The 19,526-nt window shown below is 39.5% G+C and overlaps 1 protein-coding gene across 1 annotated transcript; it reads left to right on the plus strand.

The window, feature by feature from the left end:
* Positions 1–3,075: 3,075 nt before the first annotated feature.
* Positions 3,076–15,024, plus strand: LOC137973986 (uncharacterized). Its single transcript, XM_068820900.1, has 4 exons — positions 3,076–3,261; positions 6,567–6,979; positions 7,512–7,587; positions 13,013–15,024. Exons 3-4 carry the CDS (start codon positions 7,552–7,554, stop codon positions 13,796–13,798), a joined length of 822 nt encoding a protein of 273 aa, XP_068677001.1. The 5' UTR covers positions 3,076–3,261; positions 6,567–6,979; positions 7,512–7,551; the 3' UTR covers positions 13,799–15,024.
* The last annotated feature ends 4,502 nt before the right edge of the window (positions 15,025–19,526 follow it).

Here is a 19,526-nt window from a genome sequence, read left to right on the forward strand (position 1 = left end):
GAATTGTGCGGCCTTTCAGCTCACCCTTTTTGTGATCTTTAGGCAAGCAATACACAGAGCATGGAAGTGGTTCACAGCAGATGTTGTCTTTGAGCGCCTTGGATAATTCCGGATGTTTTTTAGTATACTTGTTTGCGATCTTATTAAGCTGACTATTAAATTTAATCTGTTCCGTTCTTGGATGATTTAATTTAGATTTTCTAGGCTGGTAATTACCTGTGGCGATAGTACTGTTTTGAACCATGTCCTTGTATTGGGTCTTATTGATGGCAATTAGGCGTTTGGTCTTGTCTGTAGGTGTGATTACAAAATCAAAAGTATACAAAATCAAATGCTCGCACTGCGACACGGTTTATATCGGCGAAACAAGTAGAACTATCGGATCCAGAATAAAAGAACATATCAGAATGGTGAGACAGACGGTTTATTCACATTGATCAACCATAACAAACCATCTATGCAAGATATCTCTTGGGGAATCCTCCACAGGAACATCCACGACATCCGCACGCGTAAAATCATTGAAGCGCTAGAAATCCGCAAGCATGAGAACCTCATGAATGGTTGCAATGGATGAGCTCTAAATCTAGATTAACACCATCAAATTAATGAGCCTTGACTTTCCACCATTGTACTAAGTTTTTTTTACATAAAGCAATCTTGTACTCATAATCTTCATTCACTGACGAAGCTCTAAACGGCGAAACGTTTGAAGTATAAAACCGATTAGAAACACATATGCCTCAAGAAGTTATTTCCTTATTACATTATCTATCGAGGCATGGCTACACCTTTCTTCTTCTCATCATATATATATATATATATATATATAGCTTGAATATCTGTAATGGTTGACCAAACGATAAACTCCCAACAGAAGGATCCAAAAGGATGCACGTTGTCTCCTCAGTTAGTATTTAAAGTTGCATATAAACTGGAGAGGAAGACAAAACTACAATAGCCATTGTTAGTCTTTCAGAGACTATATAGTCTCCACTGCTGTAATAATTAGGCCATTTTATCCTTAGATTTTTAACTTGTACTCTATTTTAAAAAAATTTTAACTGACGAAGGCCGAAGGGCTGAAACGTTTTTATTAAATTTCCTGGACCTTCGAGAAGTTTTGTTTTCCTCTCCAGTTTATATGCAACTTTATATATATATATATATATAAATTTTATATTTATATATAATTACAAAGTATGTCGCATATATTCATTATTATTGATGATTATCAGTTAATAGCAGCAGCCCTTAGAGGATAAAATATTACAGAATGAGCAGCACTTACAACAGATAGATTTGAAAGTATTAAATACATCAGGGTTATAAGCATTATTAAGTGCATTATTATAGTACTTAAAGAGTGAATATGTAAACTGGTTAGAGGAAGGAGAAGCGCGTACAGAGCTCGGCAAATTATTCCAAAGCTTGGTTGTGCGGTTAAAATAGCTAGCCTAGCTAGCGTTAGTACGCTAGGCTATTGTAGCTAGCGTTAGTATGCGGTGGAATACTATTATAGTAGTTCATATTTAAGATATATTTTGTAGCTCTGCGTTGAAGGCGCTCTATACGAGTTGAGTTGCCGATCTCCTGAGGGGCCCACACTTCGCTTGCATACCCTATGTGCGGGCGAACAAAAGAAAGATAAAGAAGTTTTCTTGTGTTTTCATCAAATGATTTTAAGGTATGCCTTCTTAAAAAGCTTAACATTCTGTATCCTTTTGCAAGTATGTAATCAATATGATTGTTCCACTTTAAGTCATTAGATACAACGACCCCTTGATCTTTTATAGTTGATACATGATTAAGAGATTTCGAGTCTAAATTATAGTCGTAGTTAATAGGTTCCCTTTTCCGAGAAACTGTCAATATTTCGCATTTTGAGCTATTAAAACGAAGCTGCCATGCCTGACTCCAGTAATTAAGACTATTAAGGTCATCTTGGAGAGCAGCACAATCGGATTCTTCTTCAATGACTCTAGTGCACTTTGAATCATCAGCAAATAAAGCAGCACGACTGTCAATAACAGCAGGTAGATTGTTCACACACACTAGGAATGAAAGCGGGCCTAGAATGCTACCTAGAGGCACCCCGGACATTACGGGTAGACTGCTGGAAGTATATCCATGAACAAGACATCGTTGACTGCGGTTATTAAGATAACTATCGAACCACTTGAGCAGCAGACCGCATATACCATACTGGGCAAGTTTAAATAGAAGCCGCTGATGCGATACGCTATCAAAGGCTTTAGCCAAATTCAAGAATATGATATCTGACTGCATGGCATTGTCCAGATTTTGGCCGATCTCATGATAAAATGTTAATAATTGTGTAACTGTAGAGCGACCCGAAGGAAAATCATGTTGTGAGTCGTCAAAGAGAGCACAGAGGTGGTTATTAACGCAGTTGAATATACAACGCTCTAATACTTTTGAAATGACGCAAAGAAGAGAAATTGGACAATAATTGGAAACATCATCTCTCTTTCCTTTTTTATGGACTGGAACAACTAAAGAGTTTTTCCATTCAACAGGGAGTTCACCAGTTACGAGTGATAAGTTGAAAAGATGACAAATAGACGGGGCTAGTTCCAAAGCACATTCTTTAGGGACGTACGTCGGAAGACCATCAGAGCCTTGAGCTTTATGAGGGTCAAGCTTAGTAAGGACCTCGAAAATCATTTTCTCGGTTAAATAAACATTATTCAAGAGAGGCACATTCATTCTAGGAGCCGGTGGATCAAGTTGAGGGACAGAGCCTGAATCGTTTGTAAATGTAGAATAGAAAAAGCTGTAAAATGCCTCGGCCTTGTCGATTGCTGAGCAGTAGGTAGAGCCACTGAATGTCACACTGGCAGGAATTGAATTTGATTTAGTTTTGTGACGAAAGTGACTCCAAAAGCGTTTTGGATTTTCTTTCACAGATTCCCCAAGAGATTCATTATACTCCTCGACTTTTTTATTTATTAACTTTTTTGACGCTCTTCTCAATTCTCTGAATTTCTAGCGGTGGTATTCACTGTTGAGTCTTTTAGCTGCTTGTCTAGATGTTTCTTTTTTCTTCAACAGATGTAGAACTTCTTTATCAATCCAAGGAGGAGTGTTGACATTTTTTAACTTAATCTTGGGAATATCAGAGTCGATGATATCCAGTACTGCGGATTTCCATTTCAACCACCAATAGTTCACATCGGAACCACTGAGGCTTTCAGTAATTCTGCTGCTTTGCTTGAGATCGTTTTTCATTAATTCAAGGTCAGCTCCTTTAAATTTATAAACATAACGTTCGGGTTTCTTGATACGGCGATGGTGACCAAGAATATCGAATTCAACGAGATGGTGATCCGTGGAGAGTCCAGCTCCATCAGGATTGATTGTGTCCATGTCTTTTATACATTGAGGAGCATTAGTGATAACAAGGTCCAGTACGTTACTTCTTTAAGCCGAGAAATGGGTGGGAAGCGTATTTAATTGGAAAAAACAATGATCTACAAGAGCTTCGCAAAATATAGATTCAATAGAATTCTGGGAGTTAACAAAACCACAGTTTTCAATCCATTTTATGCCAGGGAAATTAAAGTCACCCATGATTATGGTGTGGCTTTTTGTTATACATGTGCAGTTTCTCAGGAAAGTAGTAATGTGGTCACGGAATTCCGTTTCGCTGTTTGGAGGTCTGTAGATAACACTGACTAATATTTTAGTGGCATCCGTAAGGTTTAGTTCAACATAAACCATCTCCATCTCAGTTTCTAAGTCACTTTTTCTTTGGGAAGGAATCGTATTCTTGATCGCTAACAAGACACCTCCACCAACTCTTCCAACACGATCACATCTGTATATCATGTAACCATTTTCTAGTATTTCAGTATCTTTAATTGAATCATTAAGCCACATCTCCGTAACTCCAACAACATCATAATCGTTCCCGGAACACATGTTCACTATAATTGGCACTTGTTCAATATAATTGGGACTAATTGATGTTAGTGGTTATCCCCTGTTATCAGGTATTATAACCAATCAGAATCTTGCTTGGCTGGGGCGGGCTGAGGCAATAATGTATTAGCTAACAAGTCAGTTAGGGCCAATGGGAGTGTTGTTAAACATTCTTGTACTTCTGAACACTCCAACAAAGACAGAAAAAAGTGATGGTCCATGTTTACAAAAAGACAAGACAGATTTGTTTTCCTTTCTTTCACGCCATGGTGTCTAGAAAAATCACCAAAAACCAGAGAAGTCACGCGAAAACTATGATTGTGGATAACGACTCATCTCCAGGTTCTCTCTGTGTTCCAAGATGGCGGGCATGTCAAATTTCCGACCCTGGGGAAACACATACTGTACGTGTCAAAATCCCTACCCAGAGAAAGGTTCTCTGGGTCAATTTCCCGTAGTTAGCCTGCCTCCCCCACCCTGGGGCTTAACATTGATAGGTGCATTAGTATTAAACACTGTATGTGTGTGTATTATAGGAACTGACTCTCTTGGTGCCTCTCTCCACCCAGGTGTATAAATGGGTACCGGTGAAATGCTGGGGGTAACCCTGCGATGGACTAGCATCCCATCCATGGGGGAGTATAAATACTCCCAGTCACTTCATGCTACGGAAACCAGAGATAAGCGCTGGCCTGATGGCCTGATGGCCTGATGGCCTTCTGGCTCGTAAGCAGTGACTTTCCTTTACCTTTATGAACCGGCAATATTGCATGAGTGATTCCCGTCCCGATGGATCTGGAAAGATTCGATGGGCTAAAACAATGAATGAATGAATGGTGTGACGCTCTAACCAACTGAGCTATGAGGCCACTGACGTTGGGAGCTGGTCATTTGTGGGTACAAATGTTCCTGTGATGGGTGAATTAATGAACGAAATGCTATATATGTGAAATCCATCAGAAATGGACCAGCTCCCAACGTGAGTGGCTTCATAGCTCAGTTGGTTAGAGCGTCGCACCGGTATCGCGAGGTCACGGGTTCAAACCCCGTTGAAGTCCTGAATTTTTCAGGCTTCTCTACGCAGTTGCTAAAATTGCGTGAATAACTGAGAGGAAACATAGTTTCACTTAATTTTAGTTTTATTATTACAGATCAGGAGCTAATCAAACTGAATCAGTACGAGCCAGTTCTCCTGTGGCTTTGAACGTGGATCGTTTCCCTATTTTCGCAAATCCCATAATACATTTCATTTTGGGGGGTTATTTGCATTAAAACAGTGGATATCCAGTTTACTGAAACATGATACAGTCGCAAGAGTAAATAATAAACACTTAATGACTGGTCCCGATCAGTTGATTTTGTTTCCCGAGAATCTCAATGTTTCCCCGAGGCGCAGCCGGGGGAAACATTGAAATTCGAGGGAAACAAAATCAACTGTTTCTCTCGAGACCAGTCATTAAGTTATTTCTTATATAGCACAAAAAGAAAAAAGTGCAACGGCAACAGCAACGGTGGTCGTCGGTCAACATTCGCAGGTAACAGTGCACTGCTACCCTCTGACGTCATAAATTTTACACTGTTGCCACATAGAGAAGCTGTCCTTTAATATAGTTCCATCAAATTTTGAAAGCATGCTGGCTCAATCCTGGATCTTGTGATGGACAATGAATGGCATTAAATTAATGTCCTGGGTTAACTAATTGAACAACTCATACCTTGCTCTGGTTGTTCAAAAGCAGGTTAGAGCTATCAAAACCTATTGTCAGTTATGTTGCAGACAGTGCTTCCCTCTCTTAAGAATAACTGGGACTAATGGCCTGAAACAATAATTAGTGTTGTTGCAAAATAATCAACCTGGTGACACTTTCAGTTCTGAGTACAAAAATATTAAGAATTGAAATATTTATCACAGGAGCAGTTACTGGTGAGACGTGTAAGTGCTCATGATGTAAAGATTATCAGTAGCTTCTCTCATTAACTTAAGTCTTGTTGTATTTTCTATCGTTGTGCTCAGCCAAATAGAAAACATTTCCCATGTAAACACTGGAGACAGTACATGTAGGCGGGAGCTGACCAACAATTCATTCATTTTTACAATAATTATTAAGTAGTAATTATTATATAATTATTATCAAACTACCTTACATCTGTTTCTGATCATCTTAACCAGAAAAAAAATTTCATTTATTATCAACAAGTATTGCAAGGATTTAAATGTTAAAGTAGTTTTCTTTCCATTCAAACTGTGCAGCATTTTTAGTCCAAAGGATTTCATTCCTGATTCTCTCAAATCACATGTTGTATACAAATTTACTTGTGCGGGCTGTGGTGCTCGCTACGTTGGTGAAACCAACAGGCATTTCTACACATGTGTAAATGAGCACCTTTTCCGGGATAAAAATTCTCATATTTTCAAGCATCTTAGTCCTTCTAAAAATTGTCACGATAATTGTGATATTTCTTCCTTCAAAATTATTGATTTTGCTATATTTATATTAAACACTTATGAATCCAATGAAAGGTCCCATGTAACAACTTAGAAAAAAATTACCCATAGTAAATTAAGTAACCCACATCTATAGCTCATGGATGGTAAAACACTGTATGTGTGTGTATTATAGGAACTGACGATAGTAATGCGGTGTATGGCTTAATCCGAGATCTGTTAGTGGAGGGTAAAGATGCCAGGTTTGTCAACAGTAGGGGACGCTATGTTCTCAACTGGTCCAGAGCTGTTGATCGCTATGCAGATTACAAGGCAAGAAAAAATCCTCACTTCAAGAGCAAGAATCTCACCAGACGAAAAGCAAGCAATGGTCTGAGATCAGCCCTTCTGAATTTTTACAAGAAGGAAGGAGCAAAAGAATACAAGGAGTTCAAGAAAGTCAATGACAAGGATGAAGTTGTTGAAAGGCAGTTTCAAATGCCTCTCAGGGTCTTTAAATCGCTTTTCGGAAATTCAGTACCAGCTTCAGGTGAAAGTGGACAAAGTGAGCAACAAGATGAGCGGGAGATAAACAGCATCATATCTGAGGTTAGTCAATGTGAGCGGCAATGATTCCTGTTTAATATGTTATTTTGGCCAGAGCATTGTAATGAAACTAATAATAATAATAATAATAATAATAATAATAGTTTAATACTTGTAGTGCGCAAATTCCATTTACATATGATCAAATGCGCTAATTCAACCATCACTTGTTGACAGCAGTTTCATTTGTATAGACTCAGTATTTCACCCTGTATATGAACTTAGAAAATCGAAACCTTGGCTGATCAAGGACAAGTTGGAATTTGGTTAATTTTTGTTCATTCTGCAAGGAATTAACAAAGTTTGAAGGTTCACCCCCCTAATTAATACAAAGGTGGGCCTCAGCTGCCTTTATTAAACAATTATGGTACCATAGCTCCAGTATTTTAAAAAAACCCTGGTGAATAGTTGGAGAAGTTGTTTGCATTACACCTTGCAAGGGTACTTGAATATATTGAGAGCATAACTTAATTACTTCAAGTTTCAATTAAAATGTCTGTATCATTATTAGATCTTGAATGGTTTTATTTTTAAGGGTGAAATAGATTCCAAAGCAACTACCAATTCAAGTGACCATGGATTTGATGAAACTATGGATCTCTCTTGTTGTGGTAAGGATGATGCATGCATGTTTTCAGCTTTATTGAAGCTGTCTTTTAATATAGTTCCATCAAATATGTTATATAATGTCAAGAACTGAGCTTTTGAAAGCATGCTTGGCTCAATCCTGGATCTTGTGATGGACAATGAATGGCATTAAATTAATGTCCTGGGTTAACTAATTGAACAACTCATACCTTGCTCTGGTTGTTCAAAAGCAGGTTAGAGCTATCAAAACCTATTGTCAGTTATGTTGCAGACAGTGCTTCCCTCTCTTAAGAATAACTGGGACTAATGGCCTGAAACAATAATTAGTGTTGTTGCAAAATAATCAACCTGGTGACACTTTCAGTTCTGAGTACAAAAATATTAAGAATTGAAATATTTATCACAGGAGCAGTTACTGGTGAGACTTGTATTAAAGTGCTCATGATGGAAAGATTATCAGTAGCTTCTCTCATTAACTTAAGTCTTGTTGTATTTTCTATCGTTGTGCTCAGCCAAATAGAAAACATTTCCCATGTAAACACTGGAGACAGTACATGTAGGCGAGACCTGACCAGCAATTCATTTCATTTTTACAATAATAATTAAGTAGTAATTATTACATAATTATTATCAAACTACCTTACATCTGTTTCTATTCATCTTAACCAGAAAAAAATTTTCATTTATTATCAACAAGTATTGCAAGGATTTAAATGTTAAAGTAGTTTTCTTTCCATTCAAACTGTGCAGCATTTTTAGTCCAAAGGATTTCATTCCTGATTCTCTCAAATCACATGTTGTATACAAATTTACTTGTGCGGGCTGTGGTGCTCGCTACGTTGGTGAAACCAACAGGCATTTCTACACATGTGTAAATGAGCACCTTTTCCGGGATAAAAATCTCATATTTTCAAGCATCTTAGTTCTTCTAAAAATTGTCACGATAATTGTGATGTTTCTTGCTTCAAAATTATTGATTTTGCTATATTTATATTAAACACTTATGAATCCAATGTAAGGTCCCATGTAACAACTTAGAAAAAAATTACCCATAGTAAATTAAGTAACCCACATCTATAGCTCATGGATGTCAAGTGAATGCTGTAAAGCAAGGAGTGGTATAAATAGCTGAAAGGTCCAAACACCAAGTATTGCAATGATTACCCATGGGACCGTCACAACAGACATTGCAGTATTTAATATTATTTATGCAAGCCATGTAATTATTATTTTTAGACTTATCTGGGTCCGCTGATCCAGATAGCTTGACTAGCCCTAATAACCTTTTAACCAGTCCAAATGTGGATGGTTTCAAAACTGAAGATGATGTGTCCATCTTATCCCGGGATGCTGCCTTTCATGCACAGGATGGACTAGCATCTCATCCATGGGGGAGTATAAATACTCCCAGTCACTTCATGCTACGGAAACCGGAGATAAGCGCTGGCCTGATGGCCTTCTGGCTCGTAAGCAGTGACTTTCCTTTACCTTTATGAACCGGCGATATTGCATGAGTGATTCCCGTCCCGATGGATCTGGAAAGATTTGATGGGCTAAAACAATGAATGAATGAATGAATGAACTAGATGCTTCTGTGAAGCATACACTGGCTTGCCTGTGGTACGTGCTACAGAAAATCAGAAGGCACTGAATTGTGTGGTATTGAAATACAGCATTCCAGTCTCTGAAGAATAACAAATAAAAGAGAAGCGAGAAACATTGGCTTCTGGGCTGACATGTTGATAATTTTCAAGTTCCCTCACAACTTCTTTTCACCACAAGTGTGCCCTATGAGCATCCGAAAACTTTGTAATACTAAACTTCACTGAAGTCAAGCCCTGTTTCGCGGGGTTGGTGTTGGGATGGGAGACCAAAACAATAAACCCCTCATAGAAAACAGAAACATCTGACCGAAAATACTATTAACGCTAACAAATGCGAACTCAGCAAGGTACAGATTCTGTTAGCTTGCTTTATGCAAAACAAATATTGATGAAAAAGCAAATAAATATTGATACACAGTTTTCAGAAAGAGCAGAAGGAAGTTTCCCGGACGGTCGATCGAGAATAAAATAGTTACGACATGAAAACAACATTAATTTTGAACCGTGAATATAGAATATAAAAAGTTACGATCAGCGACAAACATTTTGGGAGATTTTTGTTCAAATAAATCGCAAAATCGAAAGTGACATGACCGGAATTCAGCGGGCGCCGTGATTAAGTTACCGCGGCATGTTTACTCGCCAAACAGTGAAGTATCTGTGTCAAATGATGGCAAGATACCGGGTTTTTGTAAGTTTCTTTTTCTGTCAAGTGTTATAAAGTTTGACAATGAAATGAGCGAAGTCAAAACAAAGATCACAATCGCCCAACTCTTGTTTATGCAAAGTCAAAATTAATTTTACTCTCCAAGACGCGTACGACGTTATTTATCACCAGGTAATTCCATCATTCTGGAAATAGCAGCTACTTTATTATTCATCTGCGTCACAAGTTTTCACTGATTTTGGGCCTCATTTTGTTGAAACTCAAGCACGCTTCCAACAGGCCTGTGAACCCTTCCTGTTTACAGAGCAATACTAAAAAACTTCTCCCATATCACATTTGAACCTTAAGCTCGAAAATTCAATACACAACATGATATTATAATTCACAAAGGCAGAAAATACCACAGAATCCTTTTCCAGCGAAAATTTTATTGAAACAAACAACATATTTGCTCTTAGAGGCGAAAACCTCTTCCTATTTGATTGCGTGCGTGAAGACAAGAAACTCAATTGTGTCAAATTACCATGTACTTCAGGTAAATACTGCTCACTTTGATTTCGTCTCGACGGGCGATAGATTGTTGTCGACGTCCAGGACTCGTCCCTTTTGAGATTCCTAGTTTATCCAACTGACTTTCCATTATTGAGCTCCATAAGGGTATATTTTGTTTAAGGATCCACTAAAACGCCATTCGCGTTGCATGACTTTCGACGCCATTGCAGGCTAAGTTAATGATTCTACTGTGTCCACCAGAGAAATCTACACAGTTCCGCTACCCTCTCGATCCTAAGAAAATACGCGCAGAAGGCTCTATACACAAAGACACCACTTACCAGGGGAGTGACAGGCAAGACTTTTACCGACACGGAAAAAAAAAAAAAAAAAAAAAAAGAAAACAAACAAACTAAACGTAGACCTCGACTGGGTTTGCCCATAGGCAACCCAGTAACAAACTAAACGCAGACCTAGACTGGGTTTGCCCATAGGCAACCCAGTAATGAATGAATGGTGTGACGCTCTAACCAACTGAGCTATGAGGCCACTGACGTTGGGAGCTGGTCATTTGTGGGTACAAATGTTCCCGTGATGGGTGAATTAATGAACGAAATGCTATATTTATAAAATCCATCAGAAATGGACCAGCTCCCAACGTCAGTGGCTTCATAGCTCAGTTGGTTAGAGCATCGCACCGGTATCGCGAGGTCACGAGTTCAAACCCCGTTGAAGTCCTGAATTTTTCAGGCTTCTCTACGCAGTTGCTAAAATTGCGTGCATAACTGAGAGCAAACATAGTTTCACTTAATTTTAGTTTTATTATTACAGATCAGGAGCTAATCAAACTGAATCAGTACAAGCCAGTTCTCCTGTGGCTTTGAACGCGGATCGTTTCCCTATTTTCGCAAATCCCATAATACATTTCATTTTGGCGGGTTATTTGCATTAAAAAAATGGAATTTAAGCGCATTAGATCATTGCGTCATGGTAATGCGCTATAGAAATCAATAAATTATTATTATTGTTATTATGGATATCCAGTTCACTGAAGCATGATACAGTCGCAAGAGTAAATAATAAACACTTAATGACTGATCCTGATCAGTTGATTTTGTTTCCCGAGAATCTCAATGTTTTCCCAAGGCACAGGCGGGGGAAACATTGAAATTCAAGGGAAACAAAATCAACTGTTTCTCTCGGGACCAGTCATTAAGTTATTTGTTATGTAGCACAAAAAGAAAAAAGTGCAACGGCAACAGCAACGGTGGTCGTCGGTCGACATTCGCGGGTAACAGTGCACTGCTACTCTCTGACGTCATAAATTTAACACTGTTGCCGCATAGAGACTTTTGGCGGGAAACTGTTTTATTGTTAGGTGTCATGTGACCTCGAAGTAGCCAATGAGAGCGCGCGTTGGGGAAAAAAATTCAGCAATATAACAACTTGTATTGTTTTCACGTAAAGAACCCCAAAATGTATTGCATTATGAGATTGGGAAAATAGTCTATGGCGTTTTTACCGACTGAGTTATTTTTAGATTGATTTTCCCGCGAAACCGGACGTTTCCAGCTACTCACAAGTCTTATATGAGAAATTATATTGCCCATGGGATCGAGAAAGGTCACTCTTGCAAGCCAAATCTTATTTAAAATCTTGTCCAAAAATAGCTTGATCTGTTACGTAGACCTTGGGTTGGAGCAACCTCGTTCCCAGGCTCTCTACCTTTTCCTCCCTTAACATCGAGGACAAGGGAGGAAAAAAGAGAAAGCCTGGGAATGAGTTTGGTATTGGAGTTGTTGGCTCATGTTTATGGGCTCCTGTCAAAACTTGGTATTTTTAGATTCATGTCATTCATGTTCAGATGGAACGGTGATTGGTTAAGCGAACAAAAGTAGGCTCGAAAGCTGTTCTTGTTGTAAACGTTCTGAGGTAATGATGAATCGGAGAAGAGATAAGGTGGTGTTTTGAGGCCATAATCACTGTAGAAGAGTTTGCTTGAACTTCTATTTCAATTCTACTTTTATTTATGAGTGATACAGAATAAAATATAATGTTCATACATTTGAACTTCAGAAATTAAAATACAGGAGAGTTGGAGATCATCGCCGTGATCATTAGATTTCATGTATTTCAATTTCCTCAATTCAAATATCTGAACATTTCTCTGATATATTCTGTATCATCCATTCGTTCACTTCTTTGCCTGCTCGAACACTCACAAGCGACCAGGGACAGGTTTAGTTTTCGAAAGTTACTTCCGCCGAAACTGCAATCAGTCCGCTTGTTTTGATAGACTGGTCTTTGAACGTGTTTTCAAGGTAACAAAAAGCTAAATGATTGTGGAGTTTGATGGCTGAAAAGCTCTCCATTTTTTAACAAACTGAGAAAATTGTGACACCCGAAAAGAGCCCGAAACGTTCCTGGACTGACTTTTCGGACCCGAAAAGTTGTCGGGACTTTCGAGAAACAAGCCCCAGCTTCAAGAGCAAATCGCGCGGTCATTGGTTCGAGTCCCGTTCGTGCCTTGATGTTTTGTTTCTCTTTCTTCGTAACTTCTATGATCTTCAACTCTCGTGTACTGCTGTTTCTACTTTGTAGGCAGGGGTTTTTGAGCTCCTGGAAGGGTACATTGAGTACTTAGTCAAATGAACGGTTGTTGAGTGAGTATTCTTTTGTTTCCAGGGTAATGGGAGCTGTTTGACCGGATGTTGCGAATCCCAGCCTTGCCTCAACGGAGGGACGTGCCGAGAAACGTGTAATGACATCAAAGAACAGTATACTTGCGCATGTTCAGATCATTACCATGGGAAAAGATGTGAATTGTTTAATCGGAAGTCTTGTCAATCTATTGCAAGGATTATGCCAGAAGTGGTTTCTGGGATTTATGACCTCGTTATCAGCTTTAACAAGACTATTCGGACCTACTATGATTTCAGCTCTGAGGCTGGAAAAGCATGGACCCTCATAGAATCATTTTCCGTTGGAAACAAGGAGTTTTACAAAGACAAACCTTTTTATCGTGACTTTCCACGAAATGAGAAAAATTTTACATGGGACGACTTCCGAGTCTCGTATCAAGCATTGGTTACCATCCGGGATAACTCAACTCACTGGCGAGTAACATGTAGCTTCCCATCAGGCCTCACGTACTCTGACTACGCACGCGCATCGCTGACAGCCACTGACCTGTTAACCTTTGCAAACCAAGACAAATGCCGACAGTACGAGTATGTTTCGGTTCGAGGTATCAACTGCACGAATTGTGAGGGGATGCAAGTACAGAAAGATAATCAACATATGCATACTGATTCTTATTGGAGTGGTAGAAACAAATGTGAATGGGACCCCAGGGCTGGTGCAGTAGCGGGTGAAGATAACTTTGGCTTTTACGATGTCACTAATCCACAACACAAGTGCACGAAAAATTCCCTCTCGACTATGCAGTGGTGGCTCGGAGCTGAGCTATAATTTGAAAGGTGTTCTCATGATATCAATGAAACATGGTTTTGCTGTTCAAGTTTCAAGACAGACGCGATGCTCTGGTCTATAAATGCAATATCATTTTGCACTAATGTTTTCAATGTAGATGAATGATGAGAGAAGACTTGATGCCAAGCGGTCCATATCCTACGAACGCAGACGTATTTCCGGTTGTCGTTTCGGCGGAGAAAAGCGACCGCCGGAAATACGTTTCCGTTTGAATGTCGTGAGGGTGAAGATTCTGATTCAGCCGGAATGGTCAGGACTGGTGACATTCTCTTTCTGTTACGTTTTAGAGAGTTGTAGCCGGAGACTTAGCCCAAAGCGACTTAAGCATCTGAAGTGCTCTCCAAACTTCTACGCATCTCACTTAATTAAGCAAAGCTAAATGACAGGGACCATAGTCATAGAAGAGTTCACTTCAACCTCTATTTTAAAACGAGTCTCAGGTACAATTCATTTCTTTCGAAATTCTGCCTTCATACCCACGAAATTTTAAAAAACTGAATAGCACCCTAAAGTCTCCCACTGCGACTAACTTGAAAAATTTAACAGACCTTGAAACCGGGAACTGTTTTTTTGTTTATTTTGTAACATTAATAAAGATATGAGTCTTGAAGTCAACCAGCTTTCCAAAACAAACAAATGTTCAGTTTGGTGAAAACGTGAGCCTTCTTAGCAGGATTTTTTTATAATGCACAATGGTCCAACTGTTGATAGTGTGAATTTGAACGCTATGTTATAGTTTATATCTCGTGTTATCAAGTTGATTCGTTTTGATGGATGATCCTCCAAATTCACGTCTGGTACTTCATTTCTAAGGAAGACTTCAATTTGTACTCCCAAAAACGCGAATAACGAAATATAAAGATCACCAAAGGTGCATGATTCATACGCCTTTGAAATGGTGGATAAATGCATAGTTTGTAGACAACTTCTAAGTATTACAGTTAGAAAAAAACCGTACCGCTACTTTAAATTTTGCGTTTCTTGTAAGCATCGTCATCGGCACAGCTCATGTAGTTATATCGCCCTGACCATTCCAATCTTCCCGGGTACCGAATCCGAATCGATTCCTAGCCGATGCATTTTTCTTTATGCTTCGAATTGCTTTTGTGTAGCTTGGTGAGGAACTCCTGTGACGGGAATTACGGGAATTACGGAAACGTCAAGTATTGAGAAATTTTCTTCGTCATTAAAGCATCAGCTGGGATTACATCCACATGTGGTTAGAGTTCCATCCCAACCCATACTTACCTCGAATCGAATCCAAATCGATTCATGCCCGATGCAGTGTTTTCTTTCTGCTACGAAATGATTTTTTTCCCTTGATCATGTCTCTTATGCATGCACCTTAAGCATGCAAATTGTGCGCAAATAAGGAAAACATTTTAGTAATACAACCGCCCCACAAATCTCATAAAAAGCGCTCAGGAACTCCTGTGACGTCAATTTGACGAACTTGTTGTATGGAGAAATTTTGCTCTTCAATCAAGTATTTGCTGGGATTGCAGATGTGGTTAGAGCGCTTGCCCAGTTCATCCTTAACGGGCGTCGAATCCAAAACGATTCCTGGCTGCGGCAGTGTTTTTTTTTTCTCGACGAATTGGTTTGTTTTGCTTGATAGCATGTCCATCATGCACCTTGAGCTTGCAAAATGTGCACAAATGAGGAGAACATTTTAGTAATACGACCTTGTGATAAAAAGCGCGTAGAAGCTCGGTGTATTGAGAAATTTTCCCTTTCTTTTAAGCATCGTCTGGGACTGCTCACGAGGTTAGAGCGGCCGCCCAATGTATAACTGAAAGAAAAATAGCGTAATTGTCACAACGGGTTGAGCGAAGCTTGATTAAGGTGACACTTGCTAGGAACAAGCATTCCTGCCCTTGCCCCTAGTGAAGTCAGATCAACTTGGGAGGTAGTACTTCGGTACAGTAACTATAACAGAACACAGATCTCCTTCGCTCAACTCACAGGAAATTTGCCGATTGCTGGATGCAGCCTTAAGTAGGCAGGAATTTAAGCAAATTAAGCAAATGGTGATGAATGAAACCTTGAAAACTCATGCGTCAGTATACCCGGGTCCCAGAGGTTTTTCTTGAACCGTGAGAGCCACGAAGCGGTGAAGACGAGTCGTGAAGTGGCGGTGAGAAGAGAAAAACCTCTGGTTACCTTGGACTTGAATCTCACGTTCATGCAGACGCCCGCTGTCACATGCGTCAAATTGGATAATTACAAAAGGGACCAATGACAACTTAGCCATCATGCATCCCCTCAGTATTACCAATCAAATGAACCAATCACATTGATTTGCGTGTTTGTAAAAATATCTACCAATCCGAGCCTGAGGGTCAGATCATGACCTTGGTGTCTACATCAAAAGTGAGAATCAAATCCAAGGTAACCAGAGGTTTTTCTCTTCTCATTGCCTTCAACTCTTCGTGCCTTTCTCGCGGCTCAAGAAAAACCTCTGGGACCAGGCTAGCGTCAGTATAGAAATTGAGAGTAAGCAAGCATGCAATTCAGGTCTGGGTACAACTCCCATGCTTATTTCCTTCAAAAGCAATTCATAGGAAGGGTGGGTATGACTATCCTAAAACTCGATACAAGTCAAACTTGACACCAATTTATTCTTACAGCATACTAAATGAATATGTTAATTAGGGCGTTTCATGTCGCAGGGCATATACATTTTCCCAAAGAAATTTTTATATCACTTGAAAGCTTATCACTTAGAAAGTTACCGGTGCAAATATTGTTAGATTTGGTAAAACCAGGTGTCTGGAAGTTGAAATTATTTCAGGTGCAAACCATGATTCAAATTTCACAAAAATCACGTTAACTGGATGTCAAGATACCACAAAAGAGCTTTTAGGAGGTTTTGAGCTGATACGAATATTGGTTTTTGTAGCAAAATTTGACTGCAAATTGAGCGTTAATTTTTTGGAAAAAAATGGCTATTTTGACACAAACTCTTCAATTCTCATTTTCTCCAATTTTAATAAAAATACACATGACTTAAAAAACTATACAGTGTATTTAGAGACACAATAGTCTACATCTGGACAAAATTTGAGCAAAATCCATTTTCAAGCTGTGGCCACCTTTTGTTCGATTTTTGTGGACATGCACTCTTAAATGTACTCATGTGGAGCAATTGTTGCAAAGGTTAAGCGGTTTTGGTCATCTACAGAGGTTAACTTTATGGGTCTTGATGTTTCAATCATGTAAAGAAATACCACCTAACTCTTTGCCCAGGAATATTTGTAGCCATTCTCTGTTTTAAATGTTCGCACAATGTAACATCCCCAGGGAAGGTCAAGGTCACTGTTCATAAGGTTGCTGTTTTGGCCACCATGATCATCCTTAAACAGACATCTTACAAATTTTCAAATGATTGGCTGAGGCTTGTAAGTGGAAGACCGCATTCTGTTGTGAGCACTGTGTCACTATGTTATGTCAAGGAGACCCAAGCTTTGAAAAAAGTTGCACAGATTAGCAGTATCCCAGTACTCGATTCCCTCGAGGCAATCCTATGCTTGACGGTGATCCTATATAGCTTTTAACGCTTGAGAAACTAAATTTACTAAGGTCTACTAAAGCCGATAACACATCCTCTTTAACCTTTTCCTTGAAGACACTGCGATTGTCAGCAGTAAGGGGCAAAAGGCGTTGATAAAAAACATTGTGCCTGAAAAGTTGTGCCGAAAAGTTGAACTCTTGCCAAAAAAATCGTGCTAAACCTTGTGCCAAAACGATTCATGCTGAAAAGACGAACTTGTGCCAGAAAAGTCGTACCAAAGAGATAAAGTTGCGCCGAAAGCTGGAAACCAAAATAAGTACATGTTGTACTGCTGAAAACCTGAAGTCGACCCGAAAAGTTGAAGCCGTACCAAGGATTATCCAAATTCATTGCAGATAATGGACGTGTGAGACACGATGTGGTGGCCGCATACAGAATATTTATTGAAAAACCACCACGCTACATGTAGTCAGATCTACATCTCGGACGGGAACTTGGATTGCTACTGCGAAAATCCGAATTGCATTTCCACTAAATTTAGAACTCGGATTTTTAAATGGCAAATTCGAGTTGCATTTAGTGTAGGTAATCACATGATTTCGAGTGCAATATTTGGAATAAATGAGCACGAGTAAAATTTTGAAAGACTAACAAAATTGGCGAGTGCAATTTGTGGTCAAGTGCTCATTTATTCCAAACGAGAAAAATAATGTTATTACGTTACTTACTAATAATATACATGAATTTTTTTTTGACCCTCACCATTACGCGAAGATAATTTGTGAGCAGTCTCGTAGTCTTGCCAGACCGTAGCTTTCATCATCCAGTTGTCTGTGCTTTCCTTTGTAGTCTTTGTTTCACCCCGCCCCCACTTCTCCCCAATTTTTTACTCACGCCAGGCGCTCGCCCTCTCTATCGCTCGCTTGTTCGATCTCCGCCTGGAAAAGAAAGGAAACGGCTGCTACGGAGGCTACGTTCTCACCAAATCTGTCCGCCATTGTTGCAAATGTTCAGCTTGAGCGATCCATGGCTCGCATTGGATTGGCTATCTGTGAACTTCTTTGTTCATTGGCAAAATGTTTCCTGTTTTACTTCTCTCAGCGAAGCTCAGCCAATCAGATTGTAGAAATTTTGTCCTGTATTTTAGCAATCATTCCAATGAGCGCGCGTTGGATATACGGTCGTAACGGCCGACTCAACTCGAGGAAAATGTTTCATAAAAACTTCAAATCACGATGTTTCTTTCGAAAACTCATTTTATGGATAGCCAGATAAATTAAGTCCACGCACCTACTATTTTCTGCGTTGTTCTGAGTGATTTGATGGGTTTTTGGGACGCTGCGATTTCCTCTTCAGATCACACAATACAAACAGACAAGGCGTGCAACTTCCAAAACCGCTCACAGCCGAGTGCCTCCAGAGAAAAACAAAAGGAAAATCCAAAATCATGTAAGTGGAAAGGCTGTTCAAATCAGCAGAATTGGATGGAAGCCGATGAGTTATACCAACATGTGAAGCGGCATATCAAAGTAACAGATGATTCAATTGCACCAATAGCTGTCTTTGGGGCACATGTGATAAAACATTCGGCAAGAATTCAATGGTGCATGACTTCTGTCCACATCATTTGGCAATAACAAAAACCTGAGCGAAGCTTGAAAATCGAGCAGGATTTTGAGGTTGCAAGGCCGCGTAAATTTGATGATTTTTGGCACGATGCTAGTAAAATTATCGACTTTCTACGTGCCCAAGGTTGGGAGGCGCGCGACCACTCGGCCGTGAACGATCTTGGAAGTAGCACGCCTTGTATAGTACTAGGCTGATTTAGCAACAGAACGGGAACGTCAGTGGCGACGTCGCGCTGCAAAACTACCAATGAGAATTTAGAATAGAGAAGAAAAGAGTGGAGTCTATTCTATTCTGAATTCTCATTGGTGTTGTTTTCTGCGCGCGCCGTCGCCACTGACGTTCCCGTTCTGTTGCTAAATCAGCCTATTGTATGTGACGACGCGTGTGATCTGAAGACGAAATCGAAGCGTCCCAAAAACCCATCAAATCACTCAGGACAATGCAGAAAATAGTTGGTGCGTGACCTTTAGTTATCCGGCTGTCCATAAAATGAGTTTTCGAAAAGAAACATCGCGATTTGAAGTTTTTATGAAACATTTTCCTCGATTAGTTGGGTGCTTACGG

Source organism: Montipora foliosa, chromosome 10, assembly GCF_036669935.1.
Source record: "Montipora foliosa isolate CH-2021 chromosome 10, ASM3666993v2, whole genome shotgun sequence".
Classification (NCBI taxonomy): domain Eukaryota; kingdom Metazoa; phylum Cnidaria; class Anthozoa; order Scleractinia; family Acroporidae; genus Montipora; species Montipora foliosa.